The 23,425-nt window shown below is 48.0% G+C and overlaps 1 protein-coding gene across 1 annotated transcript; it reads right to left on the bottom strand.

Moving 5' to 3' along the window:
- Nucleotides 1-292: 292 nt before the first annotated feature.
- Nucleotides 293-21,367, bottom strand: DHRS11 (dehydrogenase/reductase 11). The gene is made up of 7 exons (XM_079955872.1): nucleotides 21,003-21,367; nucleotides 8,760-8,969; nucleotides 7,057-7,151; nucleotides 6,219-6,348; nucleotides 4,268-4,360; nucleotides 2,575-2,640; nucleotides 293-1,402 (listed from the first exon to the last, which is right to left on the bottom strand). The coding sequence occupies exons 1-7, from the start codon at nucleotides 21,132-21,134 to the stop codon at nucleotides 1,361-1,363; spliced, it is 768 nt and encodes a 255-aa protein (XP_079811998.1). The 5' UTR covers nucleotides 21,135-21,367; the 3' UTR covers nucleotides 293-1,360.
- Between the last annotated feature and the right edge of the window lie 2,058 nt (nucleotides 21,368-23,425).

Here is a 23,425-nt window from a genome sequence, read left to right as displayed (position 1 = left end):
AACATACACACTTCTCTCTATAAAAATGTATTTGCTCCACACACACACACACAACATTTTAGGTAAAGGTAAAGGGACCCCTGACCATTAGGTCCAGTCCCGGACGACTCTGAGGTTGCGGCACTCATCTCGCTTTACTGGTCAAGGGAGCCGGTGTACAGCTTCCGGGTCATGGGGCCAGCATGACTAAGCCTCTTCTGGCGAAACCAGAGCAGTGCACAGAAACACAGTTTACCTTTGACATGCTTTTGAACTGCTAGGTTGGCAGGAGCAGGGACCGAGCAACGGAGCTCACCCCGTCGCAGGGATTCGAACCACCGACCTTCTGATCGGCAAGCCCTAGGCTCTGTGGTTCAACCCAACATTTTACATGAACCAAATACATCATTAACAAATTGTTGTATTACTTTGCTGTTCATAAAATGTGGTGCGGGCACCCATGACTGGCCAGAGCAGCCTTCACAAACCGGGTGCCTTTCCAGCTCCTTTGAATGACAGCTGGGGCTGATGGGAGTTGTAGTCCAAAGCAGCTGAAGGGCACCAGGTTGGCAAAGGCTGGCCTTGAAGGAGGTGTAGCCTCACCACAGACAATTTGGTTTAATAGCTATCCCCCATCTTCCCTAGGAACCCTGGGAAGCGTAGTTTTGTGATCAGGGAATTGTTAAGAGGTCGCTAACAGCAATGTTACCCCCTTTCTCCAAACTACACTTCCCGGGATTCTGTTTTGGAAAGGAAGTCGCAACAGCTAAAGCGGTGGTGGGAAACAGAGTCATTCTGCGGCAGAAAATGGCGACTCCTGGCTCAAGCATCTTTCTAGCCAAATGGATATTAAGGCGAATCCTGCGGTTCCAAAGGGGGAATTGTTGCCGTGCTCATCAAAGACGGATTGGAGAGAGACGCAGAAACCGAGGCTTGATATTTCGAGAGTTTGGGGTGGTAGCAAAGAGAAATGAGGAAAGAATGCTCCACGTAGCATTTACGGGGAAGTGTGACGTTGGCAGCAGTTCAGCAATGGAGGGAAGCTGGTAAGTCATTCATCAAAAGCCAGCTAGGCCGCCTTGGACATCCTAAGCTCCCACACCCCTGAAGTCAGTTGAGGTTGGATTCTGGGATCGGCTTTTCTGTTACTTCCGCATGAAGTAGAGCATGGTGGATAAGACTTCCGCAATCAACTGCGCCTTTCCTTTTTGAGTTTCCGCTCAGCTGACGTCGGCTCAAAATGGGAGAGTAATGGGGGAGAGGGAGGATCAATTCTTCCTATTGCAGCACTTAAAACGTCACAGAAGAAAAACCCTGAGAGGATCAATGGCGCTCCGTACCCCCTGCTGTGCTGCACCAGCAGCGAATCCTCTTCCATTTGCTATGAGACCTGCTCGGTAGGCCGCATCTGAATGTCACCAATCTAGAAGAGACAATGGCACATGTCAGCCAAAGTGCTGTGGAACTGAAACAGAACAAAACGCTTTAGGAATTTTAAGGAGGCTCCAAGTGTGTGTGTTCACTGGTACATCTATCTGGGGGTTATGTTGCATTCTCTCTAGATGCCTTCCAGAAATGGCACCACACCACGCTTTCTGTGAAGTGTCTCATAGTCCCAGGAAAATGGATTCTGCCAGAGGGTGGAAGGAATTTCCAATGAACCCAAAAATAACCTCTTGCCGGACCATGAACCAGGCAAGAGGACTCCGAATACCAGAACCCCTCTCTCTGTTGTGCTAATATCTAAGGCCCATTTGACAGGAACTCAAGAAAGGGCTTTCTCAAGGCCTGCTGCTACGTTCCGGAACCTTCTTTTGCTCCCTTTCTAATGGTCTTCTGTTGACCGATGAAGACCTTTTTACAGATCAGGGGTCGGGAAGCTGCAGCCTTTCAAACATTTTCGTTTCCAATCTCCATCAGCTCCAGCTGATGTTTTTAATGTTGACATGAATTGGTAATCTCATGTTGGTATATTTCATGGGGTTTTGTAAACCGCTTTGGGTTGCGTTTACGGTTAAGCGGCATACAAGTTTTTTCACTCAATTCATCCAGGTTCATGGGAACTGGAACCCAGTGGCATCCAGAGAGCCACAGATCCCCTGGTTCTGACACAGGAAAGAAATCTCAGTTGCCACAATCAGTGTGTGAGTGAGTGAGTGTGTTTTGACACAGTTTTGAGCACTGCCTACCTTAGACCAGATGTAGGGAAACTTTGGCCCTCTGAACCACAGCTCCCTTGATCCCATTCTTGCTGTAGCTCAGCAACACGTGGAGGGCTAAAGTTTTTCTGCACTAGCCTGAGGTCCACACACAGAATCCTCTGGCAAGCATTGCAGGGGCTGGACTAGATCACCCTCCCTTGCAACTCTACAATTCTATGGTTCTTCCCTATCCCCTGGGCAAAGGAGACAAGGGCTGGTCATCATGGAGCCAGGCGCCAGCCTGAGGAACACATCGAGCTGAAGGGAAAGATAACCCCTGCATCTCTGTCCTTTCCAGCACAACCAACAGATGCAGAGGCCTAGTCAACAGGAAAGAAGCCTTCCTTTCTTCTTCTCCTTGAATTGAAGGGGTTGTTCTGGTTTTTCGACTAACCTGCACGTGAGGTGGAGCACTGAGCACATATATGACGGCGTTGGCCATATCTTCTGCTTTTAGACACTGGAAGGAGAGAGGAAAATCAAGAAATGAGAATTAGTTTGGTTGCAGCAGGCCTCGGAGTGCGTGCACCCTCAAAGACTTCTTGCCAAGCTCATACACTTCACGATTTTGGGCCCTCACTTTCGAAAGACTGCTACCCCACAACGTCTCCTGCTTCTTACAGGGTGGCCCGTTTGCTGGCATCATAAGTAGCCCCCGAGAGCCTTTATCCTTCATGAATTTGTATATTTCATATTTAAAGTCATGCAAGTGGCCGTCACTTCACCTTGTGCTTGAGAAGGGACAAAACCATGGCCATCCACAGCTACCAAGCCATGAGAGCAATGTTCTACCTCCTCCCCTGGAGGAGCCAGGAGGCTTCTGATACCATTTGCCGGGAATTCCAAGTGGGGAAGAGTTGCTCTTGAACTCAGGTCCAGCCTGCAGTTTTCACTTTGGGGCATGTGGTTGGCCTCTGTGAAAGCAGGTCGCTGGTCCAGATGGGCCTTTGGGTCGATCCAGCAGCCAGGTTCTTTTATGTAACAACAGCAACAGATCATAGATTGAGCCAGTGTGGCGTAATGGTTAAGAGTCCTAGATTTGGACTCTTAGCTGTGAAGCTCACTGGATGACCGTGGGCTGGTCACTGCCTCTCAGCCTAACCTACCTCACAGGGTTGTGGTGGGGATTAAATGAGGAAGGGAAGAACCATGTATGCCACCTTGAGCTCCTTGGAGAAAAAGGTGAGATATAAATGCAATAAATAAAGTGAAGGTAAAGGGACCCCAGACCATTAGGTCCAGTCGGGGCCGACTCTGGGGTTGCGGTGCTCATCTCGCTTTACTGGCCAAGGGAGCCGGCGTACAGCTTCCGGATCATGTGGCCAGCATGACTAAGCCGCTTCTGGTGAACCAGAGCAGCGCACAGAAACACCATTACCTTCCCGCCAGAGCGGTACCTATTTATCTACTTGCACTTTGAAGTGCTTTCGAACTGCTAGGTTGGCAGGAGCAGGGACCGAGCAAGGGATTCGAACCGCCCACCTTCTGATCGGCAAGCCCTAGGCTCTGTGGTTTAACCCACAGCGCCACCCGCGTCCCGCAGTAAATGAAGAAGCAAGTAAATAGCTTGGCCACTGTAAAAACAGGATGCTGGACTAGAATCATAGAATCTTATAATTGTAGAGTTGGAAGGGACACCAAGGGTCATCTAGTCCCCATGCAATGCAGGGATCAAGATGGGCCTTTGGCCTGATCCAGCAGACAGGTCCTTCTTCTTGTAACAACAACAGACAAAGATTGAGGCAGTGTGGTGTAGTGGTTAGTGTCGCAGACTAACTCTCACTGGATGAACTTGGGCCAGTTGCTCACTCTCAGCCTAAACTACTTTGCAGGGTTGCTGTGAGGAAATAAAATAAAATAAAATAAAATAATAAACAAGGAGGAGGAGGAGAACAACCTTGCGCTCCTTGCACAAAAGGTGGAATGTGAGTAAATGAATAAATCGCTTCTCCCACCCCCGCCAAAAGTGCTAAGAGGCATCTCAGTGCACAAAAAAGAACAGGCTCTTCACGTAGACCAAAATTATTTGAACATGTGCAATTCATCTGCTTCCCCCGCCTGTCGCATCCATGCGCTCAACCACCTACCCTAATGCTCTCGTACGTCGCTGCTGCTCTCTCTGGGTCATTATCGTGGAGTTTAAAAGCAAATCCAGTTTCTACCAGTCCCGGAGAGATACACTAAAGAAAGAGAAAGGGAAGGAACAAACAAACAAAAACACAGCGCCCTGACGGGATTTGCTAAGTCCTCGTTTCATTACAGTGCAAAAGATATGGGGGGAAATGATTGGCCGGTTTTGTAGCAGCGTTTCCAAGAAGACAGCCCTTAATGATCACTCGAGGTCTAATGGATAGAGCTCCCCCATGCACAATCCAAAGGAACAGATCAGATGCACTGATGAGAAAAATAACTGCAGATTAGGTCTGGCTGCCGAACAGCAATGCGGCAGATGCTGAGGCTCTGTAATCTGCCATAGGTTAAGGAGGAGCGGCTCAGTGGTACAGCATTGCTTTGCATGCAAAAGGTCTCAGGTTCAGTCTCCAGCATCTTCAGGTAGGGCTGGGAGAGAAAGTGCTGGTCTGAGCCCCTGTCAGTCAGTGTAGGCAACACTGAGCTAGGTGGACCGATGTAGAAGGCAGTTTCCGGGGATATTCTTTAAACAGGCCCTCAATTCAGAACCATGAGGACCGGAAACTTGCTCCATTTTTAGGGGAAGAGCTCAGGGGCATAGTGTGTGTTCAGGGAAGTTTTTAATGTGCGGCATTTTAATGTATTCTTAATCTTTGTTGGAGTGGCTAGGGAAAGCCAGCCAGATGGGTGGGGTACAAATAATAAATTATTATTATTATTATTATTTCCATGCAGAAGGTCTCAGGTTCTACCACAAGCATCTTCAGGTAGGGAATGCCCTCTGCTGGAAGTCCTGGAGAGCTGCTGCCAGTCAGTGTAGACAATACTGAGCAAGATGGACCAGTGGTCTTCCTTGGGATAAAGCATCTTCCTGCTTTCCTGTTTAATTCAGCATGAGGACTAGCAACTTATTTTATTTTTAGAGCTGAGTGGTAGAGGTCCAAGGTTCAATCCCCAGCATCTCCAGGCTGGACACAGAGAGACCTGTCTGAAACCCCAGAGAGCCACTACCAGTCCCTGTAGTCCAAGGATGGGGACCTGTAGGCCTCTCTCCCATTAGCTGCAACCAACATGGCCGCTGGTCAGGGATGATGGGAGTTGTAGTCCAACAAGCTCTGAAGGGGCCAAAGATTTTCCGTCCACTGACATGGTCATTACTGAGCTGGATGGACCAACGGCAGGCATAGGCAAACTCGGCCCTCCAGATGTTTTGGGACTACAGTTCCCATCATCCCTGACTGCTGGTCCTGTTAGCTAGGGATGATGGGAGCTGTAGCCTCAAAACAGCTGGAGGGGTGAGTTTGCCTATGCCTGACCAACGGTCTAACTCAGTATAAAGCATCTTTTTTTGCATTCCTGAGTCAGGAAATGTCCAGCAAGGATTCATCCTGACTTTGCTGAGCTCTGATGTGACCACCTCCTCTCAAGTGACGTCGAGCAGGGAGATGGGGAGCCTGTGACCTTCAGATGTAGGCCCATTCTCATCAGCCCCAGCCAGCGTGGCCAATGGTCAGAGACAAAAGAAGATCTGGAGGGCCACAAGTCAGACCATTGGCTCCATTTAGTGCAGTGTTGCCTACTCTGATGCGCAGTGGCTCTCCCAAGATCTCAGGCAAAGAGAGAGGCCATTCACACCACTGGAGGGCATCTTCCCCTCACCATTCATGGGGCCACTGATTCTGGGGAGAAAGGAGTGTGTTTGCACTGTTTTGTGGCCCTTCCCCTGCTCTTTCAGATGCGGTGGCCATTTTGTATTGTGCCCTCCAACCCAGATGCCATTTTGTGCTATGTCCTCGCCCACAGCAGCCATTTTGTCTCACACTGTTTGCGCCACTGACGCCCACAGCACCGACTCTGATGCACCAAGTAAAGGTTGGCGAACCCAGAGCGGGCATAAGCTAAACTCACCGTGGCACGTATGTGTGTCTTCGCTTCCCTGAGCTCCTGCCTCAGCCCTTCGGTCAGCGCCGTGACGGCATATTTTGTGGCGCTGTAAAAATGCATGACGGACTGAGGGACCACGCTGTGGCCATTCATGCTGGAAGGGAACCCAGAAAGGGGGGAATAAAATAAAATTCCTTGATGCAGAACAACAGAATCAAACTCTACAGAAAATTATGACTTTATAAACTGGTGTGCAAAATCTCTGGCTCATTGGGCCTCCCTGTTTGGCAAACAAGCCCTGAACCTGATAGCATTTAGCTTAGCCACTGTAATTCACACATTTATTTATCTTTCCCCCCTACAATTTATATACAGTGGTACCCTGGTTTACAACCATAATCCGTTCCAAAGGTCTGTTTGTAAACCAAAACAGGTTGTAACCCAAGGCGCGCTTTCACCAATAGGGTCTCCCAAAAAAATTTGTTTGTAATCCAAAAAAAAAAAAGGGTTGTAATCCAATAAAAGTTTGCAAACCAGGACACGCACTTCCAGGTTTGACGTGTTTGTAATCCAAAACGTATGCAAACCAGACTGTTTGCAAACCAAGGTACCGCTGTACTGCTTAAATGTAAAAAGAAAAAGAAAAAAAAATCTAACAGTTGACAAAAAGAATAAAACAATAAAATTATTGGCAAAAGCAGCTAAATCAACTATTTAAGACATTAAAAAAATAAAGCCACCAATAAACTATAAATACACCAGCATCTGGGTAAGCTAGTCTAAACGTCTTCAGACGTCTCGCATGAAAACTTAACTCAAGGGCATTGCTATTGCGGCATCCCTTCGCTTTGCTTTCACCTACCTGTTAATGTTAATAATATGGCCATCATCGATGCTTCGCTCCTTCATGGACTGATAGGCCTCCCGGGTGCAGATGCTCACAGCCATCACGTTCACCTGAAAGGCAGGGGAAGCCCAACACCATCTAGAAATTAGTTGAGGCTTTTGCATTTTGGTAAGTGTTCTTGAGGCTAGGGAAACACCATGCTATTCCTTTCAATAGCCAGCTTTTATCATTTTAATACCGGGGTGGTTTGTTTTTTTAACATTTGCAAACCTAGGAACTGATAAGGTTTAGCTGTTTTGCTGGAATACCTTAGAGTGAAAACTAGATGTGTAAGTTAATTGAGGGTTGTAGTTGTGAACCAAGGTGTTTTTTTTCCTTCTTATTATTTTAAATAATTGCTTGGGTGGTTGATAAAGATCAGTGCCGGGAGATGCAGGCATGAAGGCTTTTAAACATTCCCTTGGCATATGCCTTGATCCTGATGAAAATTAACTCCCCAAACATGGTTGCCCAAAGGATCTTCTGGGCCTGGTACATCATGTGTGGATTGGGCCCTCCAACCAATCTCAAAAGATTTGCAGAATTTGCACATGTGCTCTGTGTCGTATATGAATGTGTGCCGTCTTTTGCAGGTCACCAAAATAAATCAGTGGTCACCAGCATAATAAAATATCGGACTGAATGTGAACAGGGGAAGTTTCCCTCATAACGGCATTTCCCTATTAGAAAAGGTATTTCTAAGCTGGTGAATTTCTGCCTGCCACTGAGCCATTAAAGGCACAAGGATCCTGCTTTCTCCCACTGCCAAAGTCTAGGCTGCAATCCTGTATCCACTCACCTAGAAGTACCGTATTTTTTGCTCTATAAGACGAACCAGACCATAAGATGCACCTAGTTTTTGGAGGAGGGAAACAAGAAAAAAAATATTCTGAATCTCAGAAGCCAGAACAACAAGAGGGATCGCTGCTCAGCGAAAGCAGCGATCCCTCTTGCTGTTCTGGCTTCTGGGATAGCTGTGCAGCCTGCATTCGCTCCATAAGACGCACACACATTTCCCCTTACTTTTTAAGAGGGAAAAAGTGAGTCTTATAGAGCAAAAAATACGGTAAGCTCCATTAAACATAAAGAGATTTTACAGTAGACATGTATCCCATTGTATTATTATTATTATTATTATTACTACTACTACTACTACTATTAATTAATTTATTAATTTATTTATACCCCACCTTTTTCCTGGATGGGACTCGAGGCGGGTTACATATTGTACTGTAGGTTAACTGCACAGTGAATCCTGAATGAGTGCTTGGTCTTTAACTCCTGCATAGCAGGAGATAACACCTCAGCATCTTTGCAAAGTTTTCACTTTGCAAAGTTTTCACCACCATCACGCCCTGCTCCCTTGCGGGTGGCTACCCTTCTCTCCCTTGAAAAGCACACAGAGCTGGTGGAGGAAGTTGGAAGAATGGCACTCTTTCCCCACTTCCTCTTTCAACTCTATGGGCTCTGGAAGGCTCAGGTGAGTTCTATTGGGATTGACATTCATACAGGTGCCTTGGAAAAGCAATGGGCTTACACTCTCTATATTTCTGCCTCTCAAGGCGCAGGATGGTGGGTGCGGATCTAGGCCAGGGAGAGAAAAGTGACAACAGGGGTTTGCACCCAACAAACCCACTTTTAAAAAGCAACAACCACAGATTGGATTGGTCTCTACTCACGTCAATCATCGTCCTCCAACCCTCAGTCCTGCCAGAGAGCAAGGGCTCTGGCCGGGCCAAGCCAGCGTTGTTGATACAGACATCAACTCCCTGGTGAAGGGTCTTGATGGCAGAGAACATGGAGAGGATCTCTTCTTCAACAGAGAGGTCACACTTGTACGGAATGAGGGTGCCCGGGTAGCCAGCACTCTGACACTCAGCAGCCAATTTCTAGAAGAGACATAAGTGAAGAGTTCAGAATGGAATTGATAAAGGCAGAGGTGGAAGATCAAGATCCCTCCAGATATTGGTGGGCCATGCAACGTTTTCCAAACTTGGGTCTCCATCTGTTTTTGGACTATGGCTCCCATCATCCCTAGCTAGTAGTACCAGTGGTCAGGGGATGATGGGAATTGTAGTCCAAAAACAGCTGAAGACCCAAGCTTGGGAAACCCTGGACCACAGGTATCATCATGGCTGACCACTACCCATGTCTGCTGCAAGGTTTGATGGGAGTCTAAGAACATCCAGAGGGCCAAAGATTGACGAAGGGTGATCGAACAAGGCCATGGCAGCAAGACAAGCAAAGGCAAGAAAAGGAGTTGACAGAAAGAGAGTTTCTGGGATGAAAACAACGTATGAAAAAGAGAAGGCGAACTGGTTGACCTTTCCCTCCCCCCCCCCTCAATTTGCTCAGTCACAAGCCAGGCAGCCATCACTGCCTTAGGTGACAACTCAGAAGACATCAAAGTTTCTCCCAGACAGGCTGCCTTTGACCTTGACTCTCCTCAGTTCCAGCCCGGAGCTGACACAGGGAAGGGAGGAAGTGCCTCATGGATGCCACATGAATCTTCCTCTGGGTTAGTGCACCATCTTGGAACACACCCCTGAGCACTAGCTATAGGAAGGCTTCACAACTTAAAATTACAGAAATAAGGTGGCGTCCTAAAAATATACACCTCAAGTGTCACTGTTATAAAGAGGTGCGTCTTCAGTGTTCGCTGGAAGCTGTGCAATGAAGACGCAACTCTGTGAGGAAGGAGTTCTGCAATTTAGGGGCTGCCACAGAGAAGACCCTGTCCTGGATCACCACCCCCTGAGCTTGTGAGGGTGGTTGAACAACAAAGAGGGCACCCCCTGTTAAGTTGTGGGTTGACATAGCAGACGACACAGCGATTTCTCCAAAGCAGCTCTTTATTTTGTAAGCTGGAATAGAACTGACTAGCAAACAGCTCAGCCGGCCTTCTTTTATAGGCAGCCGGCTGTCAACATTGTAGCAACAACAACCCAGAGTTTCCCGCCTAAAATAACTGACGTGGACCTGAGTGAAAACTATCTACAGACCTGAGTGAAAACTATCTACAGTATCCCCCTGCTGGCCCAGGGTGAAACTTCACTACATAACACCCCCTGCCAGTCTTAGCTCCCAGGAAGGTCTGTAGGGAAGGAGGCAGTCTTTCAGGTATTTGGGGCCTGAGTCATTTAGGGCTTGAAACACTGTGAGCACCTTGTGTTGGCCCCAGAAGCAAACTGGCCATCAGTGCAGCTGTTTTCAAACAGAGCTTTTCTATGAGATCTGAAAGCAGCAATCTGGCCGCTGCGTTTTGAACCAACTGACGTTTCCAAGTCACCTTCAAGGGCAGCCCCACGTGGATCACATTGCAGTAGTCCATTCTGGAAGTTACCAGAGCATGGAGTGCAGATGATGTCGATGTCGATGACAAAGTGGATGTCTGTTTTTGTCCCTCTCTCATCGCAATAATAAGAGTTCAAGGTCATTCAATGAAACCAGCCGGCAAGAGTTTCAGGGCATTATTGCACAGATCCTTCCCACATTTCAAAGAAGTCCTTGACCCCAGTTAACAGCAAAACAACCACTGGGTTATTTTTGTTGTTTCGTCAGGAAAGGGAAGGGGATCAGCCCTGAGGTTCTGAGGTCCCACGTTGACCGGATTCTGTGCCTCCGCTGGAGGCTGTGGAATCCAGACATCACATGACGTTTCCTCGCTCTCCTGAAGCTTGTCACCGTCTCCCGGCTGACAGGTCAGAGACGGGGTGTCCCTTCTGGTGAGCATCAAAGCTCTTCAGAAGAGGCGGGGGGGAGCGCAATCCTCGGGCGAGGTAAGGCGAAGGTTTGAGCTCTAACTGACAGAGCCTTTCCTCTCTCTTTTTTCTGAGCATCATTTGAATAAGGAAGGTGGATGTCAAAGGGTAGCGATCAAATTGCATTTAAGGAAGGGGAGAATTAAAAATTATTCACACGGTGGTTATACCTTGCACTGGGGGCCGGGGAGAGAGAACCCCTCAGCAAGTGAGAAACTACTTTGATTGGGAAATGGGCTCTAGTTTTTGACTGCTGGCATGCTAAAAATAAAGAAGCAGATCTAAGCAATTTGTTGTTTTTACTATGCAACTTTGATGGTCAGGAATCGATGGCACAAAGCAATGTCGGGTAGCGGCATTTCGGTGGCATGGAAACCTAGTGGTGGGTCAAACAGACAAAGGGCTGTGGTTCTAAAGCTAGGGATGAGACCCTACCTACCTGCCGGCAGACTGTCTTGCCAGAGTGGTGCATGCTTTGGTTATCTCTTGTTTGGACTACAGTGGTATCTCAGGTTACATACGCTTCAGGTTACATACGCTTCAGGTTACAGACTCCGCTAACCCAGAAATAGTACCTCGGGTTAAGAACTTTGCTTCAGGATGAGAACAGAAATCGTGCTGTAGCGGCGCGGCAGCAGCAGGAGGCCCCATTAGCTAAAGTGGTGCTTCAGGTTAAGAACAGTTTCAGGTTAACAACGGACCTCCGGAATGAATTAAGTACTTAACCCGAGGTACCACTGTACTGTAATGAGCTCAACATGGGGCTACCTTTGAAGGTGACTCGGAAATTACAACAAAATCCAGAACGCGGCTTCCAGACTGGTGACTGGGAGCAGCCGCTGGGACCATGTAGCACTGGTCTTAAAAGATCTACATTGGCTCCCAGTACGTTTCCGAGCACAATTAGTTGGTGCTAGTATTGTTGGTGCTGACCTTGAAAGCCCTAAACTGCCTTGGCCCAGTATACCTGAAGGAGTGTCTCCACCCCAGTCTGTCAGTCCAGACACTGAGGTCCAGCGCCGAGGGCCTTCTGGCGGTTCCTTCACTGTGAGAATTAAAGTTACAGGGAACCAGGCAGAGGGCGTTCTCAGTAGTGGCACCCGCCCTGTGGAATGCCCTCCCAGCAGATATCAAAGAGTTAAACAACTATATAACTTTTCATAGACATATAAAGGCAGCCCTGTTCCAGGAAGCTTCTAATGTTTGATTCCCCCCCGCTTTTCCCTCTGTATTTTGTTGGAAGCTGCCCAGGGCGGCTGGGGCAACCCAGTCTGATGGGCAGAGTATAAAAAAAATAAATTATTTATAAAATTATATATGAAGATAAATTATAAATTATATATAAAAATAAATTAAATTATGGTAGGCCATCTGCCTTGCATGCAGAAGGTTCTGGGTTCAATCCAAGCCATCTCCAAGTAAACCATGAAGAGCTGCTGCAAGTCTGTGTAGACAATAGAGAGCTTAAATGGGCTAATGGGCCTAAGGTGGTGGCCCCCTACTTTCCTATTTGATTCCGGACTGGCATGAGGACTAGAATCTTAACTTATTTTTAGATGAAGGACAAGAGCTCAATGGTAGGGCATCTGCTTTGCATGCAGAAGGTTCAATCCCCAGCATCTCCAGGCAGGGTTAGGAGAGACCCCTTGCTGAAACCCTGGAAAGCTGCTGCCAACCAGTGTAGACAATATATGGCAGTGTTTCCCAACCTTGTGCCTCCAGCTGTTTTTGAATTACAACTCCCATCATCCCTGACTAGCAAGACCAGTGGCAAGGGATGATGGGAATTGTAGTCCAAAAACAGCTGGAGGGAGGCACAAGGTTGGGAAACACTGATATACGGAGCTGGATGGGCCAGTGGTCTAACTTGGTATAAAGAGCTTTCCTGTGTCTCATTTTCTACCCAGAACGGTTAGGCGCAGTCAAGCCTATCTGTAACGCAAGGTTCCCAATGCCCAGGAGCTGGAGGTGCAGCTGAACATCAACAAAAGAAGGACTAGCATGCTCAGCCTCACTGACGATGCATTTCCTTGACATCGAAAATGTAATTCCTGAAGGGGGCATTGAAACCCATTATTAATCCGATTTAATCTTATTGAAGGCGAGATTCCAAACAGCTGCAGATTATTAAATGAGTTTGCTAATCTCTGCAAAGACTGCCTTGGCCAGGTTCTCTGAGGACCGGAAGAAAAAGAGAAGGAAAACATAATCTCAAATTTTAAAAGAGAGTGGTTCCTCGAACTCATTAAGTTAGGAAGATGGGATAAGCTCGCCAATGCAATGCAGGCAGAGTAACCCGTTCATAACCAATGTCGCTGCGAAACGATCAGAGACGGGGAACTTTTTCAGACTGAGGGCTGCATTCCTTCTAGGCAACTTTCCAGGGGCCACATGCTGGGGTGGGCGGGGCCAGCCGCAAAAGTGGGTGGAGAGATGGATGCAAATGTCATCTTTGCAAAGCCGGCTAGCTTCTGCACACACACCCTTGTACCTACGGGACCGCCTCTCCTGGTATGCCCCATGGAGAGCCTCAAGGTCCATAAATAGCAACATCCTAGTGGTCCCGGGCCCTAAGGAAGTTTGATTAGCTTCAACCAGAGCCAGGGCCTTTTCAACACTGGCTCCGGCCTGGTGGAATGCTCTGCCTCATGAGACCAGGGCCCTGCAGGATATGATTTCTTTCTGCAGGGCCTGTAAGACAGACAGACAAAGCCTGGCCTTTGGCTTGGAGCCAATTTGATTCCCTCCCCCTCTTTCTTTTTTCTTTTCCCTTTCTCCTCCTGTGATGAGGCTGCATTTTAATATTTTAATGTTTCAGTATTTTAATGTTGTATTTTAATCTTGTTTTTAAGTTGTATTCATTCAACTTGTTTTTATTATTGCTTGTTAGCCGCCCTGAGCCCGGCCTTGGCTGGGGAGGGCAGGGTATAAATAAAAAATATTATTATTATTATTATGATCTTCCATCCAGGGAAGAAAGAGGCAAAATTCTGAGACACAATTTCAAGGACTTTTCCAGCCACACACTTATGGCCAGTGAGGGGCGTGGCCTGGGAACTGGGGGGCGTGTCTACCAGTTGCTGAGGATTACAAGTGGGGAGAAGCTGTTCTCGCACTCAGGACCTGCTTTGAGTTTTCCCTCCAGGGCATCTGCTTGGCCACAGTGAGAACAGGATGCTGGGTTAGGGGGCTCCGCTTTGGCCTGACCCATATGCACGACTCTTCCGAGGTTCTTATGCTTTTTCTCCAGAGCTCAGGGGGCACTCCAACCCTCCCCTCCTCGCCGATTATTTTGGTTGCCTTTTTCTGCACCTTTTCCAGCATTGCATCATCCTTTTTAAAGATTTTTTTCAAGGTGGGGGTGTGGACAGAGCCGTATACGACATTCCAGTTGGGACTGCAAAACCGTTTTCCAGAGAGAAGCAAACACCCCTTTTGAATAAAAGAAAAAGTACACAAACGGGTGACACCCACAGGCAGGTTGATTTATGAGGCTTCCGGCAGAGAAGCGAGGCTTCCTCGCCGCCAGCTATTCCTCATAACAACCAGATTTGGAAGAAGATGCTGAGGACAATTATACATTCGGTCTACGCCCAGATCTCTCTCAGTCATGCAGAGAGAGGGCTTCGTTTCACTGCAATTCTACAAGGGACAAAACCAGCAGAACATCCCCGTTGAACATCAAATAGACACATAGAAGTGTAGCATAGGGTCATCTAGTCCAACCCAAATATGCAGCTGCCCCACACAGGGATCGAACCTGCAACCTGGGCATTCTCAGCCTCATGCTCTGACCAACCGAGATATCCAGGCTGAGATGCCATTAGTGGTGTCCCTGAAAAATTTTACACATCACCTGGGAAGACAGGCGAAATAATGCCAGTGTACTGGAAGAAGCAAAGATCACCAGTGTCAAAGCAATGATTCTTCAACATCAACTTGGTTGGGCTGGTCACATTGTTCGGATGCCTGATTATCGTCTTCCAAAGCAACTCCTCTATTCCGAACTTAAAAATGGAAAGCGTAATGCTGGTGGTCAACAAAAGAGGTTTAAAGACTCTCTCAAGACAAATCTTGAAAAATGTAGTATAAACACCAACAACTGGGAAACACTGGCCTGCGAGCGCTCCAGTTGGAGAACAGCCTTTACCAAAGGTGTCGTGGGCTTTGAGGATACTTGAACTAAAGGACAAAAGGGAGAAGTGCACTAAGAGGAAGGCACGCTTGGCAAGATTCCTCACCGTGATCAAAACCCACCCGGAAACCTATGTCCCCACTGTGGAAGGACGTGTGGATCCAGAATTGGCCTCCACAGTCACTTACGGACTCATTGTTACAACCATGTTTATGGAAGACAATCTTACTTGGCTATGAGTGATGGCCAAAGAAGAAGGAGGAGTACTTGCTTTTCTGATAGTCCTGAACCTTCCAACCTTCACGCCCCGGGTGACACACCAACGCCACGCAGAGACAGTGACTGATAAGCATCGCTGTCTTTGGTGCCTGGCTTTGCAAGATACCTTATCCCCCAAAGCCCGGCCCAACCCAGGGTTGATTACCTTGCAAGACAGGATTACAGCACCGGCTGATAACGCCCACATCTACTTGGGCGTGCACACTGAGAGCTAAATATACACTGGATGCTGACCTCTGAGACAGGAGTGCCCAACGCCATGTGAAAGATATAGCATTCCTCTGCAATAACATATCTACAAAAGAATATACAGTGGTACCTCGGGTTAAGTACTTAATTCGTTCTGGAGGTCTGTTCTTAACCTGAAACTGTTCTTAACCTGAAACACCACTTTAGCTAATGGGGCCTCCCGCTGCCGCTGTGCCACCGCCGCACGATTTCTGTTCTCATCCTGAAGCAAAGTTCTTAACCTGAAGCCCTTCAGACTCTTCCCAAGCCAAACCCCCTCTAGAGCCAAACCTCCTTGCCAGAACCCTCTTTTTGTGTTTTTGCCTTCCTGCAGGGCCGCCCCAAGACATTTTGGCCCCTGAGGCAAACCACAAAATGGCGAAAACCGAACCTTGCTTAGAGAAGGATTTGAAATATTTTCCTTTGTTTTATTCTGGATCGCTTTCTTTGATGTTGAATGTGCTGTAAACCACTTTGAGATTTTTTTCTTTAAAATATAAATGAAACGAATACTAGCAGCAACAACAAATTTCACTGCAAAAACAAATGGCGCCTGGGCATTGTGTCGTGGTGACCATAACCTAGTTTTAAGGGGTCGTTTGGCGATTAGCTTATATATCTGAGTTTCTAACGCTGTTCTGGTCATGCTCAGTCAGTAGAGAGTGAGACTTAATCTCAGTCGTGAGTTCGAGCCCCACATTAGGCAAGAGAGGGTTGGAGTAGATGATCTTTGTGGTCCTTTCCAATTCGACAATTCCATGATTCAATAATTCTATGCCCTTTGCTCATCCTGAAGGAGAATGCAGAAAGGTGGCAGGTTGTAGAAGCTAGAAGGGGGAATTTGCCTTGGGGGGATTGTCCAGAATCGAATGCAGCCCTCAGGATGAAAGAGGATCGCCATCCCTTCCCGAAAGCTAAGCCAACTGCAGTGTAGAAACACTTGCAATCTCCTGGGTTGTTTTTGTTTGCTTGCTTTCCATTGCCCATATAATGACAAGGATTTTATTTTGGAGTTGTTTGTTGTAAAAAATGTATATTATCTGAATAAAATAATAAAGGATTTGGATCATTAGAAATGTATATGTGTGTGTGTGATACACACACACACACACACACACACACACACACACACACCGTATTTTTTGCTCTATAAGACTCACTTTTTCCCTCCTAAAAAGTAGGGGAAATGTGTGTACGTCTTATGGAGTGAATGCAGGCTGCACAGCTATCCCAGAAGCCAGAACAGCAAGAGGGATCGCTGCTTTTGCTGCACAGCAATCCCTCTTGTTGTTCTGGCTTCTGAGATTCAGAATATTTTTTTTCTTGTTTTCCTCCCCCCAAATCTTATGGTCTAGTGCGTCTTATAGAGCGAAAAATATGGTGTGTGTGTGTGTGTGTGTGTGTGTGTGTGTACACACACACACACACACACACACACACACACACACAGGGATTTGGGGGGGGTGAAGGTGGGGGCGTGGAAAACCCAAAGGCACAGTTCTGCTTCTACTCTGCCTCCCTTCAAGGTAGGTTCAGCTGAAAAACAGTGAATGGGATGCCCAATGACTTTTTGCAGTGGTATCAGGATTCAGGTTCAAGTCTCCTCCCCCCACCCCGCCAAGCCTCACAACTGCCACTCTAACCACTACACCACACTGCCCAGTGGGATGTAATGGTTAGGGGCTTTTGACCTGCTCTACCCCACAGGGTTGTTGTGAGGATGAAAGGGGGAGGGGGAGAAAGACTTTGAGCTCCCTAGAGGAAATGTGGGATATAAGCATACATAATAATTTAAAAAATGGACCATAAGAATGTCGAACACTGGTAAAAGAGGGACAACATATTGGAAATCATTTTGGACACACGTTGTTGGCGGCAGGCAACCCATTCACCCACCTGGGTTGGGTTATTAATAAACGACTTTTAAACTGCTGACAATTTATTGGGAATATCGGCCTGGTTACATTGACACGGATACTGGTGTTTGAGGAGCTTGCCACAACCACCTGATAAGAGAGCGCCAGCTTTATTTCCATGTTTCCAAGGGGGCTCCTGCACATCTTGTACAGAAGGTGGAAATATATGCATGAATCTTTCTCCTGCATTCTCATCGCACGCAGCCACATGCAGCAAAAGGATGTGGCATTAACTTTATACCAACGAGGATCTGGCATTTTAAGCGGCTTCTACATTCACTCCATTTGAGAGGCACTGAAATTATTGCGATTTTTATTCTTATTTTTATTTTAGCCTTTAAACCTACAACGGATGTACAGTCTTGTTGTTCTAAGCAGGTAAGGCGAGGCACATTTACTGAGACATCGGTTTTGTGCCAATACCCTGTTTGGAGGGTTTATATTAACATATGTTTAACTTAAGTTGCATAGACTGATGGTTACTGTATCTGTAGTGTGAAATTATTACCATTATTATCATTACTGAATCATAGAACTGTGGATTTGGAAGGAAGCCCCAGGGTCATCTAGTCCAAGCCCGTGCAAGGCAGGAATCCCAGCTGAAGAATCCCTGACAGGTGGCCATCCAGCCTCTACTTAAAAATCTCCCATGAATCAGGGCAGGTGACGACAGTAAAGCAGCCGAAAAACAACTTATGGCAACAAAAACAAGGTGGGTCCTTAAAGTGTCAAAAGCTGGAAGCTGTATAATGAAGGTGTCAGTCAACACCTCTGCAGGGAAGGAGACCCACAACTGAGTGGCGTGACAAGGCTACAGAGGCTCAGACAGAGAAACCAGTCACCTAGTTCAGAAGCAATCTAGACATCAACCTTCCCCAACGCCTTCCAGGTGTTGTCAGACTACAGCCCCCATCAGCCCCAGCCAATCTGCACAATGGTCAGGGAAGATGGGAGTTGTAGTCCATAAACGTCTGGAGGGCCGGAAGTCCCCCATCCCTGGTTTCAAAAAAACAACAACCTGTGAACCGACCTTATTTTGGGGACCATCACTGAGTTCCCCAATTTAACTTTTTAGAGCCTCTGTCCCGAAGTATTACACACACACACAGAGAGAGAGAGAGAGAGCACTGTGGAAATGCCAATATTTACTCCCTCCTTCCAAACGCAAATAAACAGTGCAATTGCTTGAAACCTGCAACCTTTGAATCCTTTGCACACTTTGCCCTCAGAGATTCTATCTGATTTTTCCAAGAGATTGCAGAACCGCCAGCTAAACAGGGACTCCTCCAGCCTTTTTAAGACACTCTGGGTCTGCCCCACTGAGGATGGGAAGCTGGGGGCTGGGAGTCGTTCAGGCACACTAGTTTCCACTTTGAGCTGGCTCAAAATAAGTCCTTCTGCCTCCGCATAATCTAGGTTAGCGTTCTTCGAACCTCGGGAGCCTCAGGTTGCTGGACTACAACTCCCATGGTCCACAGCCAGCCAACAGCCCAGAAGGAAGGGAGTTGCAGTCCAACAATGTCTGGGGAAACTTGAAGAATACTGGAACAGGGGTGGCCCTCCGGAAGATGCTCTAGACTACAATTTCCACCATTAACCATGCCACCTGGGACAGGTGGAGTTCCCCATCTCTTACCTACACTGGCGGCAGCTCTAGGGATCAAGCCAGGGGTCTTTCTCATTTGATATGCCAGGAATTGAACCTGCCACCTTCTGTGTGCGAAGCAGATTCTCTGCCATGGACCTGGCACCCTTAACAAACTACAGTGGCCAGGATTCTTTGAGAGGAACCCATGACTGCTTATAAGTGAGATAATGCTGTTTTAAATGTAAAGTGCTGATGGGGCCTGAAATAAATTCAAAAGCGTGCCATCTATCTCTCCGGACAGACAGACAGGCAGATAGATAAGATAGATTTAAGGAAATGGCATTGCCTATAAGCTTTCTGCGAAAAGTAAATGCCATCATTCAACCGAAACTAATTCTTCCAGTGTCGAGATGATCTTTGGAAAAAGTGAAACGGGACTTTATATAGCCCGGCAATATAAAAAGGTGTCTTCATCTTAGAAACCAGGAAAAAAGGTGTGACTCGTATGACTCAATAGGTACAATCCTTTTGATGAGAAACTCTTCTAACACTGGGAGATTGAATTTTCAATTTAAAGAAAACCACACACAGAGAACACCTTCTTCTGGAAAAGGCTAAAAGTAGAGGGGGGGTTGTTTTTGCACTTTATAACCCATTCACACACACCCCAACAAAGGAGAAAGAAGGGCCGGTTTGGGGGCACCCCTTGCAAGCAGAGACGCCTTTGCCTTCCATTCTGCCCCATCTGTTCAGTTAATGGAAAATACGGGCCCCGATCACCCACCCCTTTCTGCTTTTTGCACCCCAACGGCGCGTGCTTGCCCCCCTCCCTTGCTACACGCAGCTCCCCCCTCATCCACCAATTCAACACACGCACCGCCCCCCGTCCCCGCTCAGTAAACAGATCCAAGCCAGGCAGAATCTCGCCCGCCCTCCACGCCATGTGTGCGGAATGAGTGCGAGCATTGTCTGCGGAATGAATGAATGAATGAATGCGGGAGCAGCGAAGAGAAAGAGGGCGATGGAGAGGAAGGGGGGCGGGGAGAGGTCAGGCAGAGGTTTCCCCTACATACTTTAGAGTCTTCTTCCCCTTCTGAGAGAACCAATAAGGAAGGCTCCCCGATTCCCCCCTCAAAAAAAAATCACCACCACCATTAAGGCCCCCCCCCTCTCAGCCTGTCCCTTCTTATCATAATTCCATCCAGTTTATTAAAAGGCCTGGTTAAAATACCTTCCCTTCGCGAAAACTGCACCCATTTCTCCCCACACACCTTCCCCCTTTTCCTTATCTCCGATTCTCTTTCTTCTTTACTCCTTTTCCAAAAGTGTCCTTATCTCATCTCCCCCCCCCCCACTTCCATTTCTCTCTCCCCTGGGTTGCCTCTCTTCCCCCAAGCCTCTCCCTCCTCCTATCCCTATTTCCCCCCTTCCCGTTTCCTTCCTCCTTTCATCCATTCCCCTTCTTGCGCCTCCTCCCTCTCTCCTTTCCCTTTCCTCCCCAGTTTTCCTTCCCTTTCCCCCTCTACCTCTCTTTTCTTCCTCTTTCTCCCCCCTCTTTTACTTCCTTTTCTTCCTCTCCTACTTCCCATTCCTTCTCTCTCCATTTATTTTCTCTCTCTTTCCTTCTCTTCTTCCCTTCTTCCTTTCATCCTTTTTCTCTCCCCTCCCACTTCTCTTTTTCTTTCTTTTTTTCTTCCTTATCTTTCTCCCCTTCCCCTTTTCCCGTCCTTCATTCTTTCTCTCTTTTCCGGTTCTTCCTTCTCTCTCTCTCTTCCTTTCTCCTCTTCCTTTTCCCCCTCCTTTCACCCTTTTCCCATTCCTCCTTCCTTTTTCCCTCTCCATCCCCCTTCCTTCCTTCCTTCCTTCCTTCCTTCCTTCCTTCTCCCTCCCTTTCTCCCCTCCTTTCTCTCTCTCTCCATCCCCCTTTCCTTCCTCCTTTCCTCTTCTCTTCCCCACTCCTCCTCTTGCTCTCTCTCCCCTTCCCCCTTTCCTCCTCTCCTCCCTTCCCGGGCTACCTCGATCTTGTCCACGCTCCGGGCGCAGCCCACCGCCGTCATGCCGTGCTGCACCAGCGCCCGCGCCACCGCCGCGCCGATGCCCACCGAGGCGCCCGTCACCAGCGCCACGCGGCCCTTCCAGCGCTCCATGGCCCGCGCGCCCGCCCGCCCGCCCGCCTGCCTGCTGCCCCGGCTGCCCGTCCGCCGGGGCTCCCCGGCCAGCCTCCGCCTCCTCCTCGGCCGCCGCCTCCTTCCTCTCCGCCAGCCCAGGCGCAAGACCCCGGCGATGATCCACGCCGAGAGGCGGGACAGACGAGCGTAATTACGCGCCTCTTTCGCCAAGGGCAGCCTCTGCTGGAGACGCAGAGAACCAGAGCGCGCAGCAAAGCCGGGCAGATCGGGCAGAGCTCTTTGCACCCACGCCCAGCCTGGCTCGTGGTCCTTTTTTGGGGGGGTCCAAAACATCTGGCGGGCACCAGGTTGGCGAAGGCTGCTCTGGTCTAAAGCCACCGGCGGCCCACCCCCGCCAAGCAGACGCCCCATGCTGCGCTGTGGCCATCAAACGCCTATCCTTGCTTCATCCTCAAACAACAAGCTTGCGAGGTCGGTCAGGCTGAGAGAAAGCGCCTAACTGGCCCATTAACTTCATGGAGAAGTGCAGTGAAGGATTTGGAGACTCTACCCACTAGACCACACTGCCCCCCCTCTCTCAACCCTGCCTTCTGGTTTCCTATAAAAATAGCTTGATCTTCCTTGTAATTTGTTCTCCACAAGTTGGTCATAGTTTTTAAAATCCTCAATAAAAGAAATATATGTTTACTTTTTTTTTAATGGCACACAGTGACAATCACTGTAATAAAATACAATAAAACTGCAGCTAAAGACTCCTGCAATTTTACAGTACAGTCCTTTGCATGGTTCAAGTCCCCTATATTAAGTAGCCTTACTCTCTTGCATGTATGTTTAGGATCAGAACCTAAACCACCAAGTGGGGGGCGGGATTTTAAACACTGACAACATTCCCATGGAAGCAAGTGGGTCTGGGGATTCAATTTCTCCCTACGCCCCTATGGCACGGAAGAAAACCCTGTCTGTAAGTTAGCTAATAAAAATAATAATATCTATTATTTGTACCTCGCCCATCTGGCTGGGTTTCCCCAGCCACTCTGGGCGGCTTCCAACAAAGATTAAAAATACATTAAAATGTCACACATTTAAAACTTCCCTAAACAGAGCTGCCTTCAGATGTCTTCTAAATGTCAGGTACAGTGGTACCTTGGGTTACATACGCTTCAGGTTAAATACGCTTCAGGTAACAGATTCCGCTAACCCAGAAATAGTACCTCAGGTTAAAAACTTTGCTTCAGGATAAGAACAGAAATCGTGCTCCGGAGGCGCGGCGGCAGCAGGAGGCCCCATTAGCTAAAGTGGTGCTTCAGGTTAAGAACAGTTTCAGGTCAAGTACGGACCTCCAGAATGAATTAAGTACTTAACCCGAGGTACCACTGTAGTTGTTTATCTCTTTGTCATCTGATGGGAGGGCATTCCAAAGGGCGGGCACCACTACCAAGAAGGCCCTCTACCTGGTTCCCTGTAGCTTTGCAAATGTTCCAGCATTGGGTAAACTCAGTGTGGTGCAGTGGTTAGAGTGTTGGACTAGGACCTGGGAGACCAGGGTTCAAATCCCCACTCGGGCTAGTCACTGCCTCTCAGTCTACCCTACCTCACAGGGTTGTTGTGGGGATTAAATGAGGGAAAGAGCCATGTGTGCCACCTTGAGCCTCTTAGAGAAAAGGTGGAATATTCTATATACATGCACATCCTGGCACAGTTACAAATTGATACCTCTTTTCTGGAGGTGATTCAGCAGAGGCTGAATTTCTCAGGTCCAGTAGGCTGGCTGTGGCCCTCAGAATTTCTTTATCTGGCCCTCAGAACTCACACCAAGCCACACCCACTCTGCCTAGGCCCCCCTGGACCTGCCCCACATCCCACTTTTTTTGCTCAGCTGAAACGTGAGCTGAATCCCTGATCTCACAGTAGGCCCACCTTAACCAGGGCCTCTGAAGTGGATCTTAGGTGCCACAATTGTTGATTTGTAGCATCCAAGTGCACAGCGGAATGATGAGGAATACGTGCCAACATGCTCTATATTGCTTTATTTACATTTCAAAGCTGGTAGATTACAGAAAACCATCTTGTCTCTGCCGGAGCAGAAAACTGCATCCTCTCTCCTCTGGAGCTCAGAGAGAATCACACTGAACAGTGAAAAACAGGAAACCAGTGTACGTCACATCCAGTCTCCTTTCCCGTGGGAAACATAACAGCAATGCTGTCTGTGGAATGTAAACATTGTCTTGTGACAAGCCTTTCGCTGCACAGTGAAGAGAGCAGAAACCAACATCCTCCCCCTTTCTGTGAACACCACTGGGCAGCGTGTT

This window comes from Podarcis cretensis (assembly GCF_951804945.1).
Source record: "Podarcis cretensis genome assembly, chromosome: 15".
Lineage (NCBI taxonomy): Eukaryota > Metazoa > Chordata > Lepidosauria > Squamata > Lacertidae > Podarcis > Podarcis cretensis.
The sequence above is the reverse complement of the archived record's forward strand: the minus strand, read 5'-3'. Positions and strand labels throughout refer to the sequence as shown.

Excerpts from the sequence above, each read along its gene's own strand:
- DHRS11 (XM_079955872.1), bottom strand. The coding sequence starts at position 21,134 with ATGGAGCGCTGGAAGGGCCGCGTGGCGCTGGTGACGGGCGCCTCGGTG. Across the intron at positions 6,349-7,056 it reads CATATTATTAACATTAACAG|CATGAATGGCCACAGCGTGG; the intron begins GTAGGTGAAAGC and ends GTTCCCTTCCAG. Across the intron at positions 1,403-2,574 it reads GTGCTCCACCTCACGTGCAG|ATTGGTGACATTCAGATGCG; the intron begins GTTAGTCGAAAA and ends TGTCTCTTCTAG.